General features: G+C 42.6%; 1 protein-coding gene across 1 annotated transcript in view; it reads right to left on the bottom strand.

Annotated features, from left to right (window-relative positions):
- Positions 1-26554, bottom strand: part of LOC126272397 (uncharacterized) — a 125425-nt gene that overhangs the window by 52387 nt on the left and 46484 nt on the right. The window contains exon 2 of the mRNA XM_049975220.1: positions 7964-8158. Coding sequence (XP_049831177.1) covers positions 7964-8158 — 195 coding nt within the window. The remainder of the gene's footprint in view (positions 1-7963; positions 8159-26554) is intronic.

Here is a 26554-nt window from a genome sequence, read left to right as displayed (position 1 = left end):
CAGAGACGCGAAAAAGTCTCACGCTAAAACCTGCAGCTGATGTGGTCCTTTTAGCGTTTTCGTAAGATCTATACTGTTCTTCTGGAGGGCTCTATCTTTTAACATGGGCTGGGGGGTGGTCCTAAAGTAACAGAGACGCGAAAAAGTCTCACGCTAAAACTTGTGATTGGTAGTGGCCCGTTTTGTGTTATCGTAAGATCTATACTGTTTTTCTGGAGGGCTCTAGCTTTTAACATGGGCTGGGGGGTCCTTGACGTAACAGAGACGCGAAAAAGTCTCACGCTAAAACGTGCGGGTGGTAGTCTTAGAGGTAGGCTGGCGACGTGGGTGTCCAGTCCGTCCCTTATCTTAGGGTCTTCTAGCTTAACACGGTTCTGCTCTCGGCTTCTGTCCTCGTTTCTCCCCTCGGAACTGCGTTGGTCTCACAGTGGGAAGGTACGACATGCATTTAGGCATTCTTGTGTTAGTCTGTGGTATTCCATTTGATCACTCGTTACTCGTATTACTTTGGTTAATTTAATGTCACGATTTATTCGGAGCTATGTGACATACTACTGGATTTGCTTATAGTGTCAGGGTTTTCATGGAAGGTGTTGGATTTGCCTGACACCTTACAAAATGTATAAAAATGCTACAAATTAGATTAAAGAAGATTGTAATAAAAGTCGTTCATCTCAAAGTGAGACATCCAACAACGAATGTATGAATTCTCCGCCCTGCGAACTTTCCGCCCCACTAGAATCTGCGAACTCTCCGCCTCGTACCCGCGTCCATTGTGCCCCGTCCTACCTGCAGCCGGACCGTCCTAACCACCTTGCTCTACCTGTTCCCTGCACACGGCAGAACTCCGCCCGCACAGTCCCATCTGCCTGTTAGTATAGCTCTAGTTTTCGTAGACTTCACATCTTGCTACTTGGATATTACCATCTCAGTAGTTGTGATATGGAAGTTTCAACGACAATTCGTGGTAAGCGTAGTTGCCACTTTGAAGGTTATTCTTACACAGTGAAGAAAACGAAGGAAGATGAGACTGTGATTTGGCGCTGTTCAAAAGAGAAAGAGAAGCACTGCCGTGGAAAGCTTAAACTCAAGGATACTCCAGTGCTCTTTTCGCACGAGCATCAATGTGGAGCTCCGGATGACGCAAGGTTGGAAGTATAGAGGCCTCCGGACCAGGCAAAGAAGAGGGCACGAGAGGAAAATGCGTCTATTTCTAAAATCATTTCAGAGGTGCTAGGTAGCTTGGATAATAGAGGGTACGACTTTTTGACAGAAATGCCAGAGCAGTGAACAACGAAGAGGACGTTATACAAGCAAAGGCAAAGTCGCAGGGAAGTGAGAGGGATCCAGGGACAAGAGAAGAGATTGTAATTAAAGCAGAGCTAATAACTATGAATGATGGTTGAAGTTTCCTGTTAATCGGCGATAAATCAGGAGACAGGATAACAGTTATTTGTGGAAGAGCAGGGAGAGAGGCTCTAGGAAGTAAACGAGAATTTTTTGTGGATGGTACTTCAAGTGCAGTAGCAAACAGTTTTCGCAGATATATACAATTCATGCATATTTTGAAAGTAATAGAAATGAGACTAATATCTACCCAGTTGCATTTGCATTATTACCAAATTGCCTGTGGTAAAGAGACTACAACAAGAATAGTACAAACTGTGATTTTTAGTTGAATGTGCCATCCAAGTTCTAAAACTCCTCTCACGCTGTGGCTGATATAGAAGGAGTCAGACGTTAACTGTTAGTTAACGCTTCTTTTTATTTCATTGTCTGTTAAACAAAAACGAATGAGTAATGTTAGTTTTTAAATTTTTTATCACTTACTATTTTGACGATTCAACTGATACATTTCCAACACAGTCAAAGATCACTGACAGATGTCAGAAAAAAAATTACTACTTCTTTCATTGGATTCTTCCTCATTTGCTCTTTCTTCAACTAATACACTGTCTTCTTTTGCACGACAGTTACGTGCAAGATTTTCTACGTTTTCTTTAAGTCCTTCAGTTTTATCAAGAACCACCTCCTTAATAGGTTCTTAATTTTTGTTAGACTCGTCAAATTTTTGATTATCTACAAATGCGCTCTTGAACTATAATATTTTTGCGCCTTATTTCTTATGCTTTGGGTCGAGTGCTTCTCTGACGTAAGTTTAACGAATTTCAGCATTGAACCAGCCAACAAATGGCCCTTCAAAAACCTGACCGCAATTTACTTGTTTATTTATTTGTTTACTTATTTTGTGCTCCACTTGGGCAACGTCACTGTGTATGTGCTCTAAACCAAATTACTGCCTAAATTAATAGAATCATTTTTTAAACTTTTAATCAGTAAGAACCCTCTACGTTAAAACATATACATATCAGAACTAATAACTCGGAAATTGTTACATGCAACATATAGTATGGCTAGTACCGTACAGCTTGAGCATGCTATCTCGGGTCCCCAGAGGATTAGTGGCCCCTTCCTCGACCTTTTCTGGGCGGAAAATTAACAGGGCAGAAAATTCACAGGGCGGAGAATACACGACACCACAACAACACCAAACTGGACCCCTGACCCATCCCCAGGGGACGTGATGGCCAGCCAGCTTCGAAATCTTAATAGGAATCCCCATTTTTATTGTGGGTTCGGATATTCCGGAAAAAAGTAACTTTTGAATGTAAATTTTTTTTCGTTAGTGACAGATGTCTCTGTAAGCGACAAAAATCAAGGCGGGTTAGAAACCGTTTAAAAATGGTAATATCTCTAGAAATATCCATAACATAAGGATCATAGGGCATTAAAAGACAGTTATCCTAAAATCTTTAATGAGAAACTCGATTTTTATGCAAAACAACTTGAAACTCCAGAATGAAATACATTACTTTGTCCACACTACTGGTGCTATTTCTTTCACAAATGTCGTCTAAATGAAAGGCATTTGTTGCTTCGTTTTTCACCAAATTCTTCCAACTGCTTTCCACTTCAGCGACATCTGTGAAAGAAACTGCAAGGCAATGCATTACGTTCTGGAGACTCGCGTCGTTTTTGCTCCAGCGACGTCGTGCTGCCCTCTCATTGCGTTCAGTGAATCCACGCACGAGGTTCATACTGGTGAAATATTCATCCGTAAACCTATGCATATTGCTGTGTACTATTGTCATGGTACAACTAACACTGTCGGAAAACAAAAGCCTGGACAGAACCGTGCAGTACTGAACACAGACTCGAGAGCGAAGAGTTAAGTGTGTATCACTGAAGAACCGTGACTGAATGATTCAAGTTTGTTCCCAAACAAGGCTCACAGTGCATCCGCCGACATTCATACTGCCGTACAGATATTTTCAGTGCACCACTGAAGGAAACATACATCAGGATAAGAAATTAAACCAGATGTAAATAATTAGAAATGACTCACCAGAGCCTGTAGGTTCCTTGTACCAAAATACACCGAGAGCATCCCTGAACAGCCTCTGAAATTTTGTCGACTGAGGTCCGGTGTGCAAGATGAAGCAACGGTAAACGTGCTGGACCCGTTTTCGGAAAGAACGAGTTTCAAAGCCCGTACCACCGTTCTTCCTGTTTTCCCTAAGTCGATTAAGGCAAATGCCGAAAGAGTTCATATCTTAAGAAATTGGTTGATTTCCTGCCCATTTGCTGCTTCAAGAAGCTGTATAGTTGTGCCGTAGAAAGAAAGAACATGACAATACCTTCACTGAGAAAGAAATAGTTCTCAAGTTAGACACAACTAGTTTCTGTTTTCGCTTCAGTTTATCCAGACGATAGCCAAAGTTTTTCTTCATACAACGATCGCTTTTGACAGTAAAGTACGATCATCTTCAGTTCCATAAACAAGGAAACCAAAACAAGCAATACTAGCAACTGAACAGTAGCATAATAAAGGGAAAAGTTAAAAATATGATACCAAAGCAGTAATTACCTCATAATATTGTTTTCTAAGTCATTCTGTCTAAGGTAATCGCTTAAGGACGATATATTTGAATATACAAAGGAACAGTGTATGGCACAAACACTTTTCGTTTCGAACATTTCTCTTAATGTAATGTTGTTGAATATAATATGTTATATAACTTTTCATGAATTTTGCCAGTTTTTTCCTTTAATGATGTTTTATCGCACTCGCCCCTATGGGCGGAGGATGAGCCATCAGCAATAAAATATTCCACTCTTCGGCCAACCGAATTAAAAAATATGGAATGAGAAACAAAATTTGGGTCTGTTTTTATATTTTAAATTAAAAAAAACGAAGACGGACGGCCAAGCAATAAAAATATATGCGTTTTAAAAACACGCCACAGAGAGGTGAAATTCTTCTGATAAAAACACTGAAACGCTGCACTTTCACTTAAAATCTGAAGAACCCGCAGTGGGTGAGAATACTGTCGGAGGAGATAGTATGATCCATAGGGTTGAGGGAGTGGGTAAAAAGATAGAGGTCTGTTAGGTACGGAAACTGTGCAGATAACAGGCAGGAGTTGAGGTGGAAAGTGGGGAATACAATCCGTGGGAATTTGACCAACACTGTCAGGTAACGTATACTGACTTGTATTGTTGCTATAAGTGTGCTCTCGAAGTTTTCTTGAACATCATTTTTATGTTATTCGTTTAACATTACTCATAAGCAGTAACTGATGACATATATTTTATCGATTGTTGCTTTTGTATCATTTTATAAACACCTGCAGTTGATATGTACTCATGTTTGATTTGTTATCATATTTCATGTAATTCTCTTATGTCATCGATTGTATGATCTCACCATTTCATCACTAGAGGGGTTATTGGTCTTAGTCTGACCTTTATTTGGCTATAAGTAAGTTCTTTCACGTGTTATCGTAGACATAGCAACTTCAAGAATAACAACGCATGAGCCTCTGTTGTTACGACTTTCTTTTCGCTGCAACATTTATATTTTACTTTTAATCTTTTCATTTTATAATGTCATTATTAGTTTGTTAGTCTTTCTTAATTGAATTTTTCTAATTTACAAAACCAGAGATTACTGTAATGCCGCTGTCATGGGTATACACAGAAATTTATCAAAAATGGGGAGAGGAGCAGCATTCTAAAACCGAGATAACTGATTCTCTGAGTCTGAGAACAAATTGTTCTCAAGAATGAAATTTAATAAGAAGGACGCAAATGTTATTGTATCTCAGACTACTAATGCCATCTTTCTCATTTAACGATCTGAAATTACTTCCTCGTGTCATTAAATTCGACCTATTCAGTTAGCTAGGTAACAGAACTAGAAAACATTAACAAAATATATATTTATCCGTATACCAATAATGTCAGGCTGACACTGAAAATAAAACATCTCAAACTGAAACAAAACTCGGAAAGACTGTGGAACCTGTTGTGTATCAACAAAAATAATCTAGAATGCCACTGATGGAAAATTCACAGAGTGAAGAAATATGTAATAAGATTTTAGAAACGCTTATTTAACTTTAATAACATTTGCAAGTGTTCTTTTAGTTACAGCTCTTCAATGTGATCATGTTAATGGATTTCTTGCATTATGTTCACGCTTTCTTTTTTTAATGCTGACTGTCATAATCGAAGCGGAACAAAATATGTTTCAGGAACAAAATGTTTTGTATTGTTTGGGTGAAAAGTAGTCCATGGCTAACATTCGACGACATGAATACGGTATTGAAAATCTCCCAAAACCATCTTCAAATTGTCCGTTGAACCGATTATAACTGAAGAAATATGAGCCTTGTCTCCACATTTCGTCACATTATAATGCAACCATGCAAACTCGACGGTAGAATTAGCAACTCTATGATTACATGTTGCCCTACGTTTTGCCTCCTAGAGTTTGAGAAACTCCAAACTCCTGTACAGTTACCCTTAAACAGCCCGACAGTCTAACAAGGGATCTGCCTTGAATGAAACACAGTTTTTTTTCATTTATTCTCTTACCCTTACATGTTTTGCTGAAGTTTCAGCATCACCAGTGGGCTTTTTTTCCCCTTCTGTTAAACAACACGAACAGTGCTCTTACTACCTGTAGCATGTAAATTCGAGTTTGCGAGAAAGTATTTACAACTTTGGAAGATGGCTCAAATTTTGTATTTAGGTATTACATTACGCGAAAGGCAGATTGTGTTGAATTTTATGTACAGAATAGTTTGATGTAATTTTTCTGTGGTGATTCGGAATTAATTGTAGAGCTTACTTGGAAATACCAGGCAGAATGCAGAAATAATCATCTTGAGGTTGAAGCTCTTCTGTCCACGTCTACTTACTATTAAATTTATTGGTGAGCAAAACACAATTTTTCTTGCCCACTGATGATGCTGGAACTTCAACAGAACATCTATGGCTAATAGAAGAAAAGGGAAAAACTGTTTTCTTCAAGGTGGACCCCTTCCAAAAACAATTTATTTGTAAGCAAACACTGAACGAAGAGCAGTTATGTAGTGATGCTAAATGCCGCTATGCAGTGTAGTGTTAAATCTGAAGTTTAATAGAATGACATACACTTTTAGAAATGCGTGAGGGCTCTGTAATGAATCATCAAAAACGTGTACCCTACATTCCAAAAGGCGGATTCTACCCTCTTTTACCCCCTCCCCCACACATCACCCAGCCGATGCCTATAGCTATCCACGGAAAGCGGTGGAAATTTTAACTCCTCGAAATAGTTGGCTTCTGAGAAAGATGTTACATTATCAATAGTCTTTGAGGATTCCTTCGGTAGCAGGAAACGAAAATGAGGAGTTTGGCTCTAGAAGGAGACAGCTAAACTTTTTGGCTCTATTGAGTTGAACATTCTTTTACATACAAAAAAAACCTCTTCATTTGGTGCAAGGAAGAGGCAGCTCCACCCACTAGTTTCAGAGAAATCCAACAGATGGAGCTGCCTGTACTCAGAGTTTGCACGAAAACAGAGGCAGCTCCGGGAGCTGCCTCGTTCTTTCCCCAAACAATAGCAGGAAGGAGGTTGTGTTACGTATTGGTCAGCAGACCAGTGTATACATCACGCGTTCTCTGTGAAGGATATTTTTTATCGGGTTTATGATGTGTTTCGTGACTTCATCGTCATTTGATTTGACGGTTTCTGTCAATATGAGTGAAACAGAAGAGGAAGAAGCGTTTAATTGCGACTCTTCAGAAAACTACGAGCCTGGTGGAGATGAGACTTCTACTGATTCAGAAGAAGATTCAAGAATCAGAGAGTTGTTGGAGCACTGACGAGGGAAAACGGATCGCACAAGGAACAACGGGAACGGAACATAAGAAAACAGCGGAAGGTTGATGGAAATAAGTACAAGAGCACGAGTGGAAAAAACATGCCTCGCCAGACTACAGGTCTGCAAATACAAGTGTTTTACTAAATTTGACATTGAAGCAAGGCATCGTATTATTAATGCTTTTAATGGCCTAACGACTAAGCATACCCAAGATGTGTATTTGGCTGGATGCTTCAAACTATCCTGAGGTGACTGAAGGGGAGCTAGAAGACCAAGTAGGAACTGTAGTATTAATGTATTGTGCCAATAATGTTGTAATTTCTTTATTAATAAATGTTTTTTAAACTGACATATGGTTAATTATTAAGAAAATGGTCCTACAAAGAGTTTTTCATTCACTTTGGAGCAAAACTGAAGCAGCTCCAAAATTCAAAACTCTATTGCATGCATTTGTGTGTATTATTGTCAGTCGTATTAGATACCCCATAGCCCAAAACAAGGTTGACAGTTTTTTCGGTTTGGTGAAAACTGAATTTTTAAAGCTTTTTTTTAATTTGCCGCAAACTGGAAGAAATGGAGCTGTCCCCTTCTTGCATCAAACCCTTAAACTGCAGACAGGAAAGTATGCTCGACATCAGTACGCCTGACACAACAAAAATATCCAGTTGGCACCTGGTGTCGGAAACAGGAGTTTTGAGTGGGACGAGTGAGGTGTGTTGAGACGAGGTGAGGTGGGGAAGGCTACTCACGGGCTCCTTGCTGGACTTGGTGGGCGGCAGGGGCGGCAGCTCCGGCGCGGGGGGCGGCGGCAGCGTCGTGTTGGACTCCTTGACGATGATCTCGATGATGGGCTCCGGCTCCCGTATGTAGTACGGCACCACCTTCACTGGGGGCGGCGGCGGCCCATACACCGGCCGCCCGTGCTTCGACACCACCGCCGACGCCTGCAGACCACACGCATACAATCACTCTACTGTGTACTGGGCACAGCTAAGTACTGGGCTGCACATCTTCTACGCGCTGCTCGAGAAACAACATCCACAAAACAAATCAACAATCAATAATTCACAAAATACCACAGGATGATTCAGCTGGTGCTACCAATGGATTTTATGCAGCCCGCAACACCTTCAAAAACCAAGAGAGTGATTTTCATATTCTACACTCACTACGTGCAAACTGCTAGTCTTACAGAAAAAGTGAACGAGACCTCTTTTGTAGGAATTTTTAATGTGGTTAAATTTTGTACTTTGATACTTTTTCGCTGGAGGCCACGGTTTTCAAGGAAAACTCTTTTGAAGGTTTTTCTTTTTTTCAGTAATTAGAAAACTGCGGCTTTCAGCAAAAACGTATATATCTACAATATTCAACTACATGAAATTTACTACTAATAGTTTAAAAACTGGGTGGTTTTGGAAATCAGCCTTATGCAAACACAATTAGTTTATTTTTATATTTACCCAGACATATTTCGACACCAATGTGTCATCTTCTGTGGGTCAAATTTGTATTTCTGTAAAGTACAATATCACTAACAGTTAGTGTGTAGCGAACAAGAGAATATGAAAATCTTGCGCGTGATATTGGGAAGGGTTGCGAGTTGCATTAAACATATCGTTTGGTCGTCTGGGACAGTTGGATCACTCTGTATATGCAATACTCGATGTCTGTCAAGCACATATACATATAAACTGTGTCTATATGCGAGAGAGAGAGGGAGGGAGAGAGAGAGAGGGAGAGGGAGAGAGAGAGAGAGAGAGAGAGAGAGAGAGAGAGAGAGAGAGAGAGAGAGAAAGAGAGAGAAAGAGAGAGAGGGGGGGGGGGGGGGGGGGAGAAAGAGCGTGTGTGTGAGTATGTGTTTTTATTTCTGTGTTCCAACATAGCTCTGGAATACCTTGAGACGTGTCCACCATTCACCTTTACGACATCTTGAACTCCTGTGGGTACAGTTTCGGCGAGGTGTCTGAATGTCTCTGGAGGAAAGGTAGCACATTCTTCCTTAAGAGCCGAAAGCAGATAAGGTAGTGGTATTGGACGCTGGTGTCAGCACCGACTTGACGTTCTAGGTCATTAAAAAGGTGTTCAATTCGCTTCAGGTCTAGACTGAGCGCCGGCCAGGCCGTTTCAGGAGTGGTTTTGTCGACAGAGCAAAGTCCGTCGCAGCCGCTTTGTGACTGTACACACTGTCATGCTGACAGAAACAAACATAGTCTCCGAACTGTTCCTCTACTGTACGCAGTACACTATTCTGCAATATGTGTTGATATTCTTCCGCATTTTCGTTTTCTTAAGCACAATAAGGGCACCACATTCTAACAACGCAAATCATCCCATTACCGTAACATCACATCCTCTGCACTTCAAGGTTGGCACGACACATGACGGCAAGCAACTTTCTCGAGGCATTCGCCAAACACAAGGCCTTCCATCGGATTGCAACGGAGTACACCATGATTCATCGCTCCAGATCATTCTTCCCAATCATGTATCGTTCAGTGGCGTCGTTCTTCACCATTGTAACCCATTCCTTCTAATTCCCTACTCACAGTCATTATGCTATCTGTGCTGCTGGTAGCACTTGGGGAATCCGACGATTTCTTCCGCCGCTTTTATGCCATTTTTTACAAACACCCTTCGCAATTCTGGACGGTCCCTGACGTCAGCTTGGTGCTGCTTTAGCTGTAGTTGTTCTTTCCCCTTCACAATCACGTCACTAATAGTCGACATGAGTAGCTTTAGATCGGTAGAAATGTCCCTGATGGAGTGTTTTTTTTTGTGTGTGTTGACGGGCTCTCAACGGCGAGGTTATCAGTGCTCTTACACACTTTAAAGAAACGAATGTGGATAAAATCATTCATGATAAGACAAAGGGAAAGAATAAAAGATGCTATACAGGAGGCTAAAACACAGGTAAACAGACAAAAGATCTAGATAAAAGGCACAGGGAAATGTCACTGGCTGACTTCTTAAGCCCGTCGTTGTAGCCGAGCGGTTCTAGGCGCGACAGTCTGGAACGCCGCGACCGCTACGGTCGCAGGTTCGAATCCTGCCTCGGGCATGCATGTGTGTGATGTCTTTAGGTTAGTTAGGTTTAAGTAGTTCTAGGGGACTGATGACCTCAGATGTTAACTCCCATAGTGCTCAGAGCCATTTGAACCATTTTTTTGACCTCTTAAGTAAAATATAGGTGAGCCAGTCACTCTGTTAACGCATTAAAACCATCTACCTAAAATCTTGGAAAATAAACTGGACAATTCACAAAACTTTAAAACTGTATCTACATTCGTTTGAACGTTATCTAAAATAGACTACAGATCCGTCGATAAATCAGACGCGGTCCGCTGGACGGTAAATAAAACTCAGTCCAGTAACATGTGGCGCACAGTGATCTGTACATCACATACACCACACATTGGAGACGCCTTTCGCCGGAGCAAGAAGCCATATGTCATAGCGCAGTGGCCTCTGCGAAGACGGGCGAGGAAGACCTCCTCCCGTGTGCATGGCTGGAAGGAAGTACACCACAGTCGTGTTGTGAGCTTCACTATACGAATCTTATTGTCTGTCACTTCCAGCCACTCATACTCCCACCGACGCAAGACTCTGGAGCTCAACAGCGGCGTTATAGCATGCAGGGAATTGGCACAATGAAATATCTCATCATCATGAAACGCCTCCTTGGCTGCTAGATCCTCCCTTTCCTTCCCCGCAATTCCGATGTGCCCTGGCACCCAGCAGAAAGACACCTCCTTCCCCAGTCGTAGTTGGAGGATGGCATCCTGGGTAGTCTGGACTACGCTGGGTGCAAACGTTTCGGAGAGTGAAGGGCACTCAGAGAAACACACCACAATCAATATTCCCTCAACTAAATAAAGGCACCAAAAGTACAGAAGCAGTCTCCCGAACAATTGGAGGGAATACTGCTCCACCGCAAACACACCATCTTATCAAAGTTACACCTGATCACGAAAGCCGTCCAGCACATACAAAGTATTAGTTCGCTATTCGGTCGTCTAGAAGATGTTAAAGTTAACTATGATACATTCCTACTCTCCAACAGGCCTCTGCATTCGGAAGACTGTTACCATTAACATGGGAACGCGAATCAATACCGCCACAGACTTTGCATACACAAAAACATTCTAGAAAAGCCCTCACATATATCTCCTATAACTATACTTACAATTAAATTTTACGATCGCGGTCTCAACTGAACGGTATTCGGCAATGAGAGAAGTATTGGAAATACAATCTGTTCAACGCTGTGGCTCTGGTAATACCTGTACCTTCCTTACCACTCGATATACTCTTTCCTTCGCTATCACAGTACTCCAAGTCAAATCCATAGCCTCCCTACAACAGCACATAGGCATTTCCTTTACACAAACAGATATACTTTATAAACTTGAGGCTCAAATGCGAATATATCACACTCTCAGCACTAATACTAAGTATAATGTTACCTCCTCAATAAATGGATGCATACGACACCCCTTTACACAAACAGATATACTTTATAAACTTGAGGCTCAAATGCGAACATATCACACTCTCAGCACTAATACTAAGTATAATGTTACCTCCTCAATAAATGGATGCATACGACACCAAATAACACTGACCGAAAATCAACGATGGGTGTGCATGTATCTTACATTCTTCTTGCGACTCATACCACCGTGTCATAGACGTAATCGAGCACATGTAAAGAAAAAATCGCGATCCCAACAACTACTGTATGTTACTCTTACAACCGCTCATCGTTCTGCAGGTGCACACAAGTATCCATGTTAAAACCTATAACCGCTTTACGAATCGAGGTACGACATTACCACTGAATGAGGTGGTGTTTTCCGGACAATTACCGTGATGGTGATCGTAGAAATGTATGTATTAAGAGCCAATGATGCAACTTTGAAAGTCATTCGGCTAAGGAACGTCGTATGCAAGCGCTGTTTGCGACTTCATCACACCGCTCGCAACTACATAATTCATTAGTTTTTGCAACGCATTCTGTCCCGAGACTACATCATACATTCCGCGATATGTCCGCTGAGTTATAGGCGATGAGAGACAGTAGTAGTAGATGATGTGCTGATTGAAGTCTTAACAAGAAAAATATACACTAACTTCTCAGATCTTTAGCCTTACGCTATATATTAGAAATTACGCCCATTCAAACACATACTTGCATAGGCTCACACCCACAAGTCAATCATATTTCACGCACTCTCAAATCTCTGAACGAGTCACCTTCCTCGAATCTGTCTATTACAGTAAAATTACAACCTCCTTTTAATAACACCCTACACATCCTCCAGTCGCAGCCATTTCTACAGCTTTCCCCAAGTGCTAGTTCCAATTTAAGTCAGAGAAAGACATATCCAACACCTTCTGAAATCTGTGTAGGAACAGATAGAGCTGAGGTACTGCAACAGACAAGAAATTTGGCACTGGAAGAACGTCTCGTCTGTTCCACTGTCCGCAAGACTGCATATAATTCTGCACGGAAGGCAGGAAAATATTGAGGCAGTCGGACCTTGAGAACACGACCCGGGAAAACAACAGAACAACCGAGTCCCCCTGTTTCGCCCTACCCGTGAAAAGAGCCATATAGTTGTGATGCTCATATAAAATGTCAGAAAATATCGCATTAAAAACAGAACCAGGAGTGCCATCTGTCCCGTACTGCACTAAATCTAAAATGACGCTGGGCTTCTGCAGTAACCAGACCGGCAGACAGTTAAAAGCCTGGATTTGGAGTTGTACTAGCTCCACACCGAGTGACTCCAGCACACGCTGCATGTGGATCTCAAACGGCTCAAAATGGTGCAAATAGCTCTAAGCACTATGGGACTTAACATATGAGGTCATCAGTCCCCTAGACTTAGAACTACTTCAACCTAACTAACCTAAGGACATCACACACATCCATGCTCCAACAGCAGCAGCAGCGCGGTTCCGGACTGAAGTCCTAGAACTGCTCGGTCACAGCGGCCGGCTCCCAAACGGCAATGTGGCTCGTGGATGGTTAGAGAAAAAGCGTTTCAGAGGCGAACGAGAAACAGTATAGTATGTGGGAAAAGTCGGAGCTGCGAAGAACTTACACGCCTCACGCGCCATCAGGAGCTGTCGCCGGATGGTGAATGCCTGTTCCCCGTCCTCAGCAAGAGACTGGGTATGGTTCTGGTCCTACAACCACCCGTGGCCAGCCAAATCCCCTCATGGCGGACAGTGTCAATGCCGTCAGATATGAAGGCCTCTCCGATCCATAAACCGTGCACCTCTAGTCCAGCCGCGAACGCACGACAGCCCTATAAAACTGGAACAGACGCGCTCTGTCCGCTCCCCAAGACCTGTTGCTAAGGTACTTTAAGATATTCAGTGCCTTCAGGGTTTTGGCTTTTAAGTCTCTCAAGTGTGGACTTGTTACTCAGGTAACATGTAATGATTAGTCCACGTTGGAAGTCAATGACCGCTCCTGACCGACCATTTATGCTGTTACTGCACCTCCATTGAGAACAGACTACCCCCGCCTCCTTTTATATTGGCGGGTCCCCTTCTCGCGACGTCCGGTGGTAGATTACATATGAATTTCCTGATTATTTTGATCAGATAGCGTATCGCTTGGTATCAGGAGAAAATTATCGCGAGACTAACAGAACCGTAGCAGCATTACTTGTCTACGTGGGGAAGGAAACGTGGTGAAATGTAAGTGCAACTATGGAGCGCCTGGACAAATTTTAAACAGACATTCGGTACACACCGTGGTACACAAAAGTATTTATCTTTTACTGAATGTCGTAGTCAGAAACAACAACAGGAAAAATATTTCCCGTATTGCGGGGAGGGGTGAGATGTACGGGGTTACGCATAGGTGCCTCCGCGGCTCCAGAAGATGGCCGTGCAGATACTATTAGACATACAGGTAACAGACACACATCAGTGGACGGAGCGTTTCTTCAATTTTTTGACTCACGTTACACGTAGAATATGGGCACCGTTTGTGACGCGGCAAACTTCAATAAAAGTGTGGAGTTCATTGACACGAACTGTTTGGGAAGGGGCGACAGCAACCTGCTTTGCAAATCTTTTCATTGGGTTGCATAGCTGCAGGCGCGAAATGATTCAGGACAACATTAGGGAGCGGATGATTTGTCTACATACGGGCTCAACAACTCGTTGAGTTTGAGTGTGAACACTAGAGCCTGCTCAGGCTGTTTAACGTGGTGGGAAATGAAGTATGGTCGCGACAGCATGTCCACTGTTATGCGTCATTGTTCTGGAAGCCTTGTAGTTTCCGCGTAGTCGTCTTATGAACCCAGTGGCAGATAAAGGGTTGAAACAAGAGAGCCCAGACGGAGCCGTGGCAGGAACAGTTACCACAGCGGAAGTCTGCGGTTTGCCCCCCCCCCCTCCCCCCTCCCCTGCTCTTCTTACGTTGCGCAATCGCGACGGCCAGTGTCACGAACAGCGCCCCGGAGGCGGCGCGTCTCATTAGGTGCTCCAGTTTATGTTACCGCACTCCTTTCACTTAATTTGCATCTCTGTAACACGGAAGCTGCAAGAGAGAGGTCTCTTCCTGGTTTCCGACAATTTCTCTCAAAATCTTTACACACAGTAGCACCCGGTCCGTATTTTGTCCGTGTATCAAATGCAGTGCTCACATTAGATTTGGCTAATAGCACCGCTTCAATACGGCTGGGCCCGGTATGTGACTGAAATAAATTATTCTATTCGATATCAAAGAGATAATTCTTTCTACACATACTAATCAATTATTAACTAGTTCTTTCTCACTTGACGTCTTAGTTTTACGAATGTTTCATTACAGCAAAAATGTTCAAATGTGTGTGAATTCCTAAGGGACCAAACTGCTGAGGTCATCGGTCCCTAGACTTACTACTTAAACTACACTAATGGCCATTAAAACTCATACACCACGAAGGTGACGTGCCACAGACGCGAAATTTAACCGACAGGAAGAAAATGCTGTGATATGCAAATGATTAGCTTTTCAGAGCCTTCCCACAAGGTTTGCACCGGTGGCGACACCTACAACGTACTAACTTGAGGAAAGTTTCTAACCGATTTCTCATACACAAACAGCAGTTGACCGGCGTTGCCTGGTGAAACGTTGTTGTGATGCCTCGTGTAAGGAGGAGAAATGCGTACCATCACGTTCAGACTTTGATAAAGGTCGGATTGTAGCCTATCGCGATTGCGGTTTATCGTATCGCGACATTGCTGCTCGCGTTGGTCGAGATCCAATGACTGTTGGCAGAATACGGAATCGGTGGGTTCAGGAGGGTAATACGGAACGCCGTGCTGGATCCCAACAGCCTCGTATCACTAGCAGTCGAGATGTCAGGCATCTTATCAGCGTGGCTGTAACGGATCGTGCAGCCACGTCTCGATCCCTGAGTCAACAGATGAGGACGTTTGCAAGACAATAACCATCTGCACGAACAGTTCGACGACGTTTGCAGCAGCATTGACTGTCGGCTCGGAGACCATGGCTGCGGTTACCCTTGACGCTGCATCACAGACAGGTGCGCCTGCTATGATGTACTCAACGACGAACCTGGGTGCACGAATGGCAAAACGTCATTTTTTCGGATAAATCCAGGTTCTGTTTACAGCATCATGATGCTCGCATCCGTGTTTGGCGACATCGCAGTGAACGCACATTGGAAGCGTGTATTCGTCATGGCCATACTGGCGTATCACCTGGCGTGATGGTATGAGGTGCCATTGGTTACACGTCTCGGTCACCTCTTGTTCGCATTGATGTCACTTTGAACAGTGGACGTTACGTTTCAGATGTGTTACGACTCGTGGCACAATCCTTCATTCGATCCCTGCGAAACCCTACATTTCAGCAGGATAATGCACGACCGCATGCTGCAGGTCCTGTACGGGCTGTTCTGGATACAGAAAATGTTCGACTGCTGCCCTGGCCAGCACATTCTCCAGATCTCTCACCAATTTAAAACGTCTGGTCAATGGTGTCTGAGCAACTGGCTAGTCACAATACGCCAGTCACTACTCTTGATGAACTGTGGTATCGTGTTGAAGCTGCATGGGCAGCTGAATCTGTACACGCCATCCAAGCTCTGTTTGACTCAATGCCCAGGCGTATCAAGAAAGTTATTACGGCCAGAGGTGGTTGTTCTGGGTACTGATTTCTCAGGATCTATGCACCCAAATTGCGTGAAAATGTAATCACATGTCACATCTAGTATAATATATTTGTCCAATTGTAAGTAGGCTGTTTATGTTTTCTCATTGGTAACGCCACGTAGCGCTCTGTATGAAAAATCACTGACTGTGCTGTGTGCAGTCTGTGGCTAGTTTACATTGTTGTCTGCCATTGTAGTGTTGGGCAGTTGGCTGTTAACGGCGCGTAGCGTTGCGCAGTTGGAGGTGAGCCGCCAGCAGTGGTGCATGTGGGGAGAGAGATGGCTGAGTTTTGAAATTTGTAAGACCGGATGTCATGAACTGCTATATACATTATGACTTTTGAGCACTATTGAGGTAAATACATTGTTTGTTCTCTATTAAAATCTTTCATTTGCTAACTATGCCTCTCAGCAGTTAGTGGCTTCCGTAGTTTGAATCTTTTATTTATCTGGCAGTAGTGGCGCTAGCTGTATTGCAGTAGTTCGAATACCCAAGATTTTTGTGAGGTAAGTGATTTGTGAAACGTATAGGTTAATGTTAGTCAGGGCCATTCTTTGTAGCGATTAGCGAAAGTCAGATCGCGTTGCGCTAAAAATATTGTGTGTCAGTTTAAGCACAGTCATGTATAATTTTTCAAAGGGGACGTTTCACAATGAATACCCGTTTATTATCTGCATATCTTCTTGGTATACCAATTTTAATGGCCAGTAGTGTACATAAACGGCCGCATCTTTTGAATGCATTGACTTATAAGCTAGTGTTTATTCTAACTCCAAGGGAAGACAGCAGTTAGTGTGTGGTATAAATTTCAACTTGCTACGCCTACCGATTTCTAAGACTAAGGGTTTTGAACAGATGGACAGACACACAGACGCTCACCAAAGTGATCCTATAAGGTTTCCGTTTTTACCGAATCAGGAACAGAACCCGAAAAATGAAGCTAGCAAGTACATACAAATAAAATTTTACAAAAACATACTAATTTCAGGGGTGTCTGTGTAAGTGGAACAATGACACAGTGCAATTCGAGCAGCCGAAATTCTATTTTTCGGACGGGTGGGAAGACTCTCACGACTATAGCAAATAAGGGAAGAAAGAGGGCATAGTATTCTGGAGACGTTTGACAACTACGAAAATAAATCGAAAACCCACATGCAGTAGGACGGACGGGTGACATCAATCTCCTCTTAAAGTATCAGAAAAGTAGAACTGAACTACCTGCAAAGAGGAGTACTCATAAAGTTTTAATTATCTCCTCAGCAACATACAACCACATAATTAAATTTTTGGTTCGCTTGCAGCTACATGTGTGCATTCATGGTGCACACTGAAATCCTCGCGCCATAGTAGCTCAGGACGCCTCTACAGCAGCCAAAGCCAAATACCTCAACCATATGGAGAGATGGAGTGTAGTGCGGTAAGTTGTTCTCAGTAGCAGCTGAAACGTTAAAGGTGTGTCAGGCTAATAGAGACTGCAAAAGAAGTTCACCGGACTGGTCCGGTTCAGGTGGGTCATTTCCGCTGCTGCCGAAATGAATTACTGAACGGTACTCCACATTACCAGAGGGTTAAGGAATTTTGCTTTGGCGGCTCTAGTGCCGTGTTAAGGTACTACTGCGCGAGGATTTCAGTGTGTACCGGGACTGCTGATATGTACCGGGAGACAAACAAAAAAAATTAATTATGCAGCTATACCTTGCTGTGGTGATAATTATAATTTTATGATTACTTCTCCTAAGGGAAAGTAGGAGCTACAACACGCCTGTTAGTTCCTAATGTGTGAAGGGAGAAGAGAATGAAGCATAAGAATTTTCAGCCATGCGATTGTTTTTATCTACCATGACGGAAAAAAAATCGCAACACCAAAAGTTGTACGACGTACAGGAAACTAGGTTGGCATGTTTTTACATCTGGAAGATGATATCTATTCAGATTTCGTGCCAGTCGCATAAGAGTGGGGCTTGTAGCGCCACTAAGAGGATGCAAATTAGATTTGTTTTAAATACACGTTGTAATGGTCCTGAGCGGTAGTTACCTTTGAGTTTGCGCTTGGTGAGTTGATGTTAGTCAAGAATGCCTTTAAGGCGGCAAAGACGCCTTTATCAGCATCTCACTGAGATTAGATTAGACCTGTTGCGCTGCGATTCGTGAACAGCATTGCAGGTGGTGTTTTTCAACAGGATAACGCTCGCCCACATACCATTGTTGTAACCCATCACGCTCTACAGGGTGTCGAAATGTTGCCTGGCCTGCTCGATCACCAGATCTGTCTCCAATCGAGCACATATGGGATACCATCGAAAGACAATTATAGCACATAAATAAATAGTATTAACCGTTCCTGTATTGATCGACCAAGCGCAACAGGCATGGAACTCCATCCAATAAACTGACATCCGGCATCTGTACAACGCAATGCATGCTCTTTTGCGTGCTTGCATTAAACAATCTGGCGGTTGCACCCGGTTTTTAATGAACGAGCATTTCATAATAGCAATGGCTTATCTCGCGCTTTCTTTAACCTGTGATCTTGCAATACCAATCGATTTAGTATGTTTTCAAGATAAACGTAGTCTCGAATTGTGGTTAATGAACATCAATTAAGTTTTGGTGCTGCGACTTTTCCCGATATTGTATTTCAATAAGTCTTCATAAGACATAGCGGAATACAGAGGTAAGGTGCCTGTTCTTCCTTAGTTACAGCTTGTATCTGTTGCGAGTACATGGATGTCATTGTACTGATTGTGCTGTGTGGAGCTGTTTTTGTACTGATGAAGTTGCTGTGGAAACGAAAGAACCGAGGCGGCGAGAGCCAGCGCCGCCTCGCAGCTCCCCCCTCTTGAGGAGAACCGAAGAGACAGCAGAGCTGAATGTCACCAGGCTACGGGCATTTTACCATTATCCGTGTCAGATTCCTTCACTGCATGACACACTTAGACCCGAATGTCAGTGGTGCCAGAATTTTGCTGCCAAAGAACGACTGGTAATGGCATACAATTTCTGACCTTTTAGGAAGTGCGCCGATGTCCAAGATATAATGCGAAAGGGTTTCGTGACATCATGCAATGTGACATTTGCAGTAAAAAACGGATAATTCCGATGCGGTGGCAAGTTTTATGGTGTTAATTTATTCTTCTGTCGCCGCTTCATAGAACAACTTCATATTTGTAAATGAAACGCACATAAATGAGTGTGCACTTCAGCATTAATTTATTTAGTTAACCGGTCTGCGACTTAGAAGGCCATTATGCGGCACGAACTAACTATCGTCAACAAAGGGGATGTAGCATTGGAGGCGAACTTTGAAAAAGATAATAAACAAAAAGAGTGAGATGCAAGAAAACAGCTAACAAAATAAATTAATACTATGAAACATCAACATTTTTGTCTTTTCATTCGTAAAAGTTATGGGACGGGATGGGAACCAGTCTATTGCATGGGAATGTCAAGCTTCCCACCTACCTCAAACAGAATAGATTATTATGTGCCAGCACTTTCTCTCCTCGGCCTTCCTTTAATTTTTGGAATCATCTGTAACACCACAAACACATCGCTACACCATAAAAACATTCATTGTTGTCATGATAACGGTAGAAGAATGATGGTACACAAAACCGAAGAAACTAGCTAACTCCTACTTCAGTACTTTTATACTCCACAAAAATTCATAAAAATATGCTACAATATTCGAGTTGAAGCATATAGCCTTCTATCAACTTGAAGTAACAAATTAAAAAAGTAGTATGTATGGTAAACTGAAGGACATTCTAAAAAAAATACAATGTTTAATCGTTGCACCCACTGGTGAAGACAAAATTTTTTGGTACGTATTGTGAGGCGTGTTGATGAATCTACCCCTTTATAGGAGCCCGTTATTTCCAGACAGATCTTAGTGAACAGAGAGTGTAGCAGGTGTCATTTGTTCCGGCGTTTGGCTTTCATCCAAACCTCCAGATGTCAGATAGAGTATCAACAAAAACACCGATTTAGTTCGTGCTATGTGCTGTCTTACAGCAGAACATGCGTAATCGGTAATTAAAAATAACACCAGAACTAAAGAGAAGAGAAAACCGCATTAGTGAAGGATAGCGTTTTAGATCTCGCATGGGTGACTTGGTAGCATGTCAGACCGTCGAACCTAAGGTCCTACGTTCAAACCCAGCTGACAACTATTTATATCAACTGTTCACACGTGAAACTGTTATATGGAAGAACATTTCCCTGAAGTCTAAAGGGACTTTATGGAGTTTGTAGCAATTTTCATCTGGCAGTCTGCTTTCGCTTCTTTAGCTGAAAGTAGCAAACCTATAGAGCACATTTGTATAGATAGGTGTGGTGTTCTGTCGGACATGTGGGACAGAACGAGACACCACTCACGATGAAACAGCTTGTTCACTTGTGATTTCACAGAATAAACATAGACAATCGGAAAACTAAAACAAAGAAACAATTGCATTACACGTGCGGAAATATTAATAGCCGCAAATAACACTTTCAAGCATAACACAGTAAAAAAATGTCATCTTTGGGGTGCGTTGATACGACGATCTATCACTCTACCGACTTCCTCACTGGAATCACACGTATTACTTATTCACAGTTATGCTTTTCCTGTGCTCCGTAGGTCTGGTGTTACTTTTAATCAACATTTACGCCCGTTCTGCCGGACGGCAGCACATAGTACGAACTAAATCGGAATTTTGGTTGATGCTCTGTCGAAATACAACATTCGGTGCTGATCTGACTGTCTGACACCTGGATGCTTGGAGGCTAGAATCAAGGGAAACGTATCGTAATCTTCTTCGGAATTGGGGCAGTGCAGCAATTTCAAATTTGTTCCTGGGAGAATGTGTCGCGCACAAAAAATGAAAGTCTAGTGTGAATATGTATATTTGTTAGTGGGTATAAGAGAATAAAGTAGTTGATTTGATCGAAATGTAGTGTCTTTAGATACTCATGAGTATATGTAGGCCCACAGCACTACAATTAGTCCCCACTGCATTCAACCATGTAACACCCCCCTCTAGCATTGACAATCAGACTTGTTCGACCAGGCAACATGTTTCCATCCATCAACAGTCCAATGTCGGTGTTGACGGGGTCAGGCGAGGCGTAAAGCTTTGTGTCGTGCAGTAATCAAGAGAAAACCCATATCGATGATGTTTTGTTGATTGGTTCACACGCTGACGCAGTTTTCTAGCAGACACACAACTCACAGTGTTATCTGACGGCTATAAAAATGATGTTGAAGAATCTTCTGCATGCAAACTATTAACTCTCGTCACTGAAATTCCCGAATCTTTATTTTGGAAGAAGTATTCTGCCACACATGCTTATAGTGAGCTCTGAGTTGCCTTTAAGACAAGGGTTAGCTCAGCTTGAATGCGTCGGCCTTTTCTTGAAGTAATTTCATATGTCAGTGGGTCAACGAAATAAGAGACCTACAATTCTTTCTTTTTGATTTATCACCTATTATTCTACATTTGTGTTTTTGGCACCAGCCGTTATCATGGACTGCGTCGCATCAATTCAATCCGTTCAGCACTTTGTAAAAATAGAACTTGTTCAATAATTTTCTTATCCAATTGTCACTCCTGCCACGGTCCTCCAGTATTATTTATAGAACTGTTAACTATCTCAGTATTGCTATATCTCCCTCACACCATTCACTGAAAGCACTTCACGTCGAACCCTTCCGACACCTGTTCCGACGCCTGACGCAGCTCTCCTCGTTTTCACCCACACATCTCGCCTGTGTTCTACCGTGTCCTGTTGCTACCGACGCTGCCTGGCATCTATCCTATCTCGTGGTTTTAGCATCTAGGCGCCGTATCTTTTGTCTGCCGCCGACTGTAGCACCTCCTTCATATGTTGTGCTACATCATTCTTTTACAACATTTCATTTTCAACCGTTGCTTTTTCTAAGCAAACTTTTACACATAAATGAGGCTGAGTTCAGTGTCGATTTGTTTAAGTCTACCGTAGTTTTAATTATTGAGTAATTAATCAAATGGTAGGTGACATCGAGGTTTCCAAACTTAGGGTTACCTCACAAGATGGAGATGTAGATTTACGTTTCAAGATGCGCTGTACATTGACTTGCGGAGTATATACTATTTGATCAGAAGTATCCGGACATCCATACGTAACGAAGAATTGACCACTAGATGTCACCAGTGGCGTGCCCGCCAATATAAAAGGAGGCGGGTAGTATAGTGTTGTCAGTAGAGAAGTAATAATAGGAGATTGATCGACCAGAAGAGCTCAATGGCTTCAAACATGGGCTACTCACTGGATTTCACTTGACTAACAGACCCATCAGGGACATTTCAAGCCTGCTAAAGCTGCCCAAGTCGACTACTGATGAAGTGATTGTGAAGTGGAAACGGGACGGGACAACCACGGATAGACCAAGAACGTACAGCGACCGTCGTGTTTTGAGGAGGGAGTTTGTAAAAAAATGCATGATATCAGCAGAAGGAACCACTAGTGAGTTACGACCGTCGTGTTTTGAGGAGGGAGTTTGTAAAAAAAATGCATGATATCAGCAGAAGGAACTACTCGTGAGTTACTAAGTGCTACCAGAAGTCCACGTAGCACAAAGACTGTAGGCAGGGAGTTAGAAGGAAAAGGGTACAAATGTCGAGCACCTCCACAAGAGCCACACATTTCTGCAGTCAGTGGTAAGCGTCTTTAGAGGAGGCGTGAAGAGTGACGCCACTGTACAATGAATGACTGGCACGGAGTGATTGGCAGTGGTGTAGCCGGCCGCTGAGGCCGAGCGGTTGTAGGCGCTTCAGTCCGGAACCGCGCTGCTGCTACGGTCGCAGGTTCGTATCCTGCCTCGGGGATGGACGGCTAAGTCTAGGGGACTGATGACCTCAGATGTTGAGTCCTATAGTGCTTAGAGCCATTTGAACCACATTTTTTGCAGTGGTGAATCACACTATACTGCGGCAATACGATGGAAGCATTTGGGTTTGGCGAATACCTGGATAACATTTCCTATCATCATGCGTAGTGCCAACAGTGAAGTACAGAGGAGGTAGTGTTATAGTATGTGGGTGTTTTTCGTGGCTAGGATGTGGTCCCCTTGTTGAGGTTAAGAAAACGCTAAATATGGAACAATATGAACACATTTTAAAGAATTGTGTATTGCGTACAGTAGAGGAACAATTCGGAAACGATGATAGTTGGTACCAGCATAACAATGCACCCTGTCGTAAAGTAACATTTCTGAGGCAGTGGGTTGTACACAATAACATTTCTGAAACGGACTGGCCTGCTGAGAGTCCGACCGGAACCCAACGGAACACCACTGGGATACGTTAGACGGTGGACTTGGCTCCAGACACCAGTGTCTCACCATTACTTTCTCTGATCTCTATGGTTAAGGAAGACTGGGCGCCATTCCTCCACAGACATTCAGTCACCCCACTGAAAGTAACTTCACACCTTTGTAAAAATAAAGTTTTAACAAAATGTCAGTTTAGTTTCCACAAAGGTTTTTCAACGGAAAATGCTATATATACTTTCACTAATGAAATATTAAATGCTCTGAGTAACCGGAAGTCATCCGTTGGGATTTTTGGTGATCTCTCAAAGGCTTTTGACTGTGTAAATCGTGGAACACTTCTAGATAAGCTCAAGTACTGTGGTATGAATGGGACAGCGCTCAAATGGTTTAAATCATACCTCACTGGAAGAGTGCAGAAAGTTGAAATAAGCAGTTCAGATAATATGCAAAAAACTGGTGTTTTCTCTAACTGGGGAACAATCAAGACTGGGTTGCCGCAAGGTTCGGTCTTGGGTCCTTTGCTGTTCTTAATATATATTAATGACTTGCCATTCTATATTCACGAAGATACAAAGCCGGTACTTTTTTGCCGATGATACAAGTATAGCTATCACACCGAAAAGACAAGAATTAACCGGTGAAAGTGTAAACGATGTTTTTCAGAAAATCATTAAGTGGTTCTCTGCAAAAGGGCTCTCATTAAACTTTGACAGAACGCAGTACATACAGTTCCACACAGTAAATGGAATGACACCATTAATAAATATAGACTTCGATCAGAAATCGGTAGCTAAGGTAGAATGTTCAAAATTTCTAGGTGAATGCATTGATGAGGGGTTGAAGTGGAAAGAACACACTGAAGATTAGCTGAAACGTTTGAGTTCAACTACTTATGCTACTAGGGTCATTGCAAATTTTGGCGATATACATGTCAGTAAATTACCTTATCACGCCTATTTTCATTCTATTCTTTCAATGGCATCATATTCTGGGGTAAGTCATCATTGAGTAAAAGAGTGTTCATTGCACAAAAGCGTGTAATCAGAATAATTGTTGGTGATCATCCTGCAGACATTTATTTAAAGAGGTAGAGATCTTCACTGTAGCCTCACAATATATATATTCACTTATGAAATTTGTTATTAACAATACGAACGAATTCAAAAGTGTACATGGCTACAACACTAGGAGAAAGGATGATCTTCACTACTCAAGGTTAAATCTAACTTTGGCTCAGAAGGGGGTAAATTACGCTACCACAAAAGTCTTTGGTCACTTACCTAATAGCATCAAAAGTCTGACACATAACCATATAACATTTAAAAGGAAATTAAAAGAATTTCTTAATGGCAACTCCTTCTACCCTTTAGATCAATTTTTGAGTATAGTAAGTGGGCAATTTCCCCAACCCCCACAAAAAATATTAAGTGTAATGTAATATTTTGTGTAATGTAATATCTTATATAGACACCTTTTATTAACCAGACACGTTCCATATCATTACGAAGTGTCGTGTTGATGATCTATTTAATCTAATCTAATCTAATCTAAAAGTGTTCGGAGCAGAGCTGTCATGAGGGCGGAGGGAGGACGTACGCCATATTAATTTCCTCTAATAGCTGGAAACTTTTGACAAATAGTGTATAGAGGGTGAAAAGTATTTAAACCGACAAACTCTGGGACGTTGTAGGGGACATCAAAACAGATATTTTTCCCTAATCTCATTTTTTCCTATGAGGATTATTTAGACCGGTGGAGGCTGTATTACGCTCTTCTGTTGTTAGACTCTGTATTATGATAGTCAGTTGTTAGAGGGCGTATTACGCTTTTCGTCCACCAGTGTAGTGGTGCATTGTCTCTGATTAGTAACGGAGCGATACACCTGGAGTGAGTACACTGATGTGGTTGGTGCGCACTACGTAGCGCTCCACAACAGAAGTGCTGCACAACGGGTTTATCAACAACAATATGCTAATCGCCGTAACTCACATCAAACGATCTTTGCTGCTGTGTACCAACGTCTGCGTGAGACCGGGTCATTTAGCGGATTACCTGGACAGGGATGCCGTCGCACAGCAAGAACGCTGCAATTTGAGGAAGCTGTCTTGCAGCATGTAGTGAGGGATCCTTCAATCAGCACTCGCGCAATTGCACGTAACGTGGGGACGAATCAGACGAATGTAAGAACAGTCCTTCGAGAGTAATTGTTACGTTCATTTCACTTACAGCGTGTCCACAACCTGGAACCAGTTGGTATCCACCCAGAGCACAGTTTTCAAAGTGGTTCCTGGAACACTGTGAAATGCATCCTACATCTCCATCCTCTGTGTTATTTACCGATGAAGCAACGTTCGGCCGTTATGGAGTCTACAACATGCACAATTGGCATGTTTGGAATGAGGATGGCGCACATGCCACAGTTACTAGCGCTCATCAAGTGCGGTTCTTCGTTAATGTGTGGGTCGGTGTTGTTGGGGACTGTTTAATTGGGCCGTATCTGCTACCTAGGCCATTAAATGGCAGGCACTATTACAATTTTCTCGCCAGAGCATTGTCAGAATTGCTGGAACACGTCCCTCTCCCCACAAAACAACGCATGTGGTTCCAACATGACGGGGAGCCGGCACATCTCAGTCGTCGTGTGCGTCGATTCCTGGGCCGACGGACCCCAGAAACGTGGACTGGCAGAGGTGGTCCTGTACCAAGGCCTGCTCGATTCCCGGATATGTCCCCTCTGGGGAAAGACGCGCAACCTTGTTTACGCAGTTCCTATTGCATCAGAAGTGGATCTGATTGCCCGGATAGTAGCAGCAGCAGGAACAATTCAGGATACTTCTGCGGTTTTTGCCCGTGTGAGACA

The sequence above is a fragment of the Schistocerca gregaria genome, chromosome 5, assembly GCF_023897955.1.
Source record: "Schistocerca gregaria isolate iqSchGreg1 chromosome 5, iqSchGreg1.2, whole genome shotgun sequence".
Lineage (NCBI taxonomy): Eukaryota > Metazoa > Arthropoda > Insecta > Orthoptera > Acrididae > Schistocerca > Schistocerca gregaria.
Note: the sequence above shows the minus strand (reverse complement) of the source record. Positions and strands in the feature narration are given on the sequence as shown.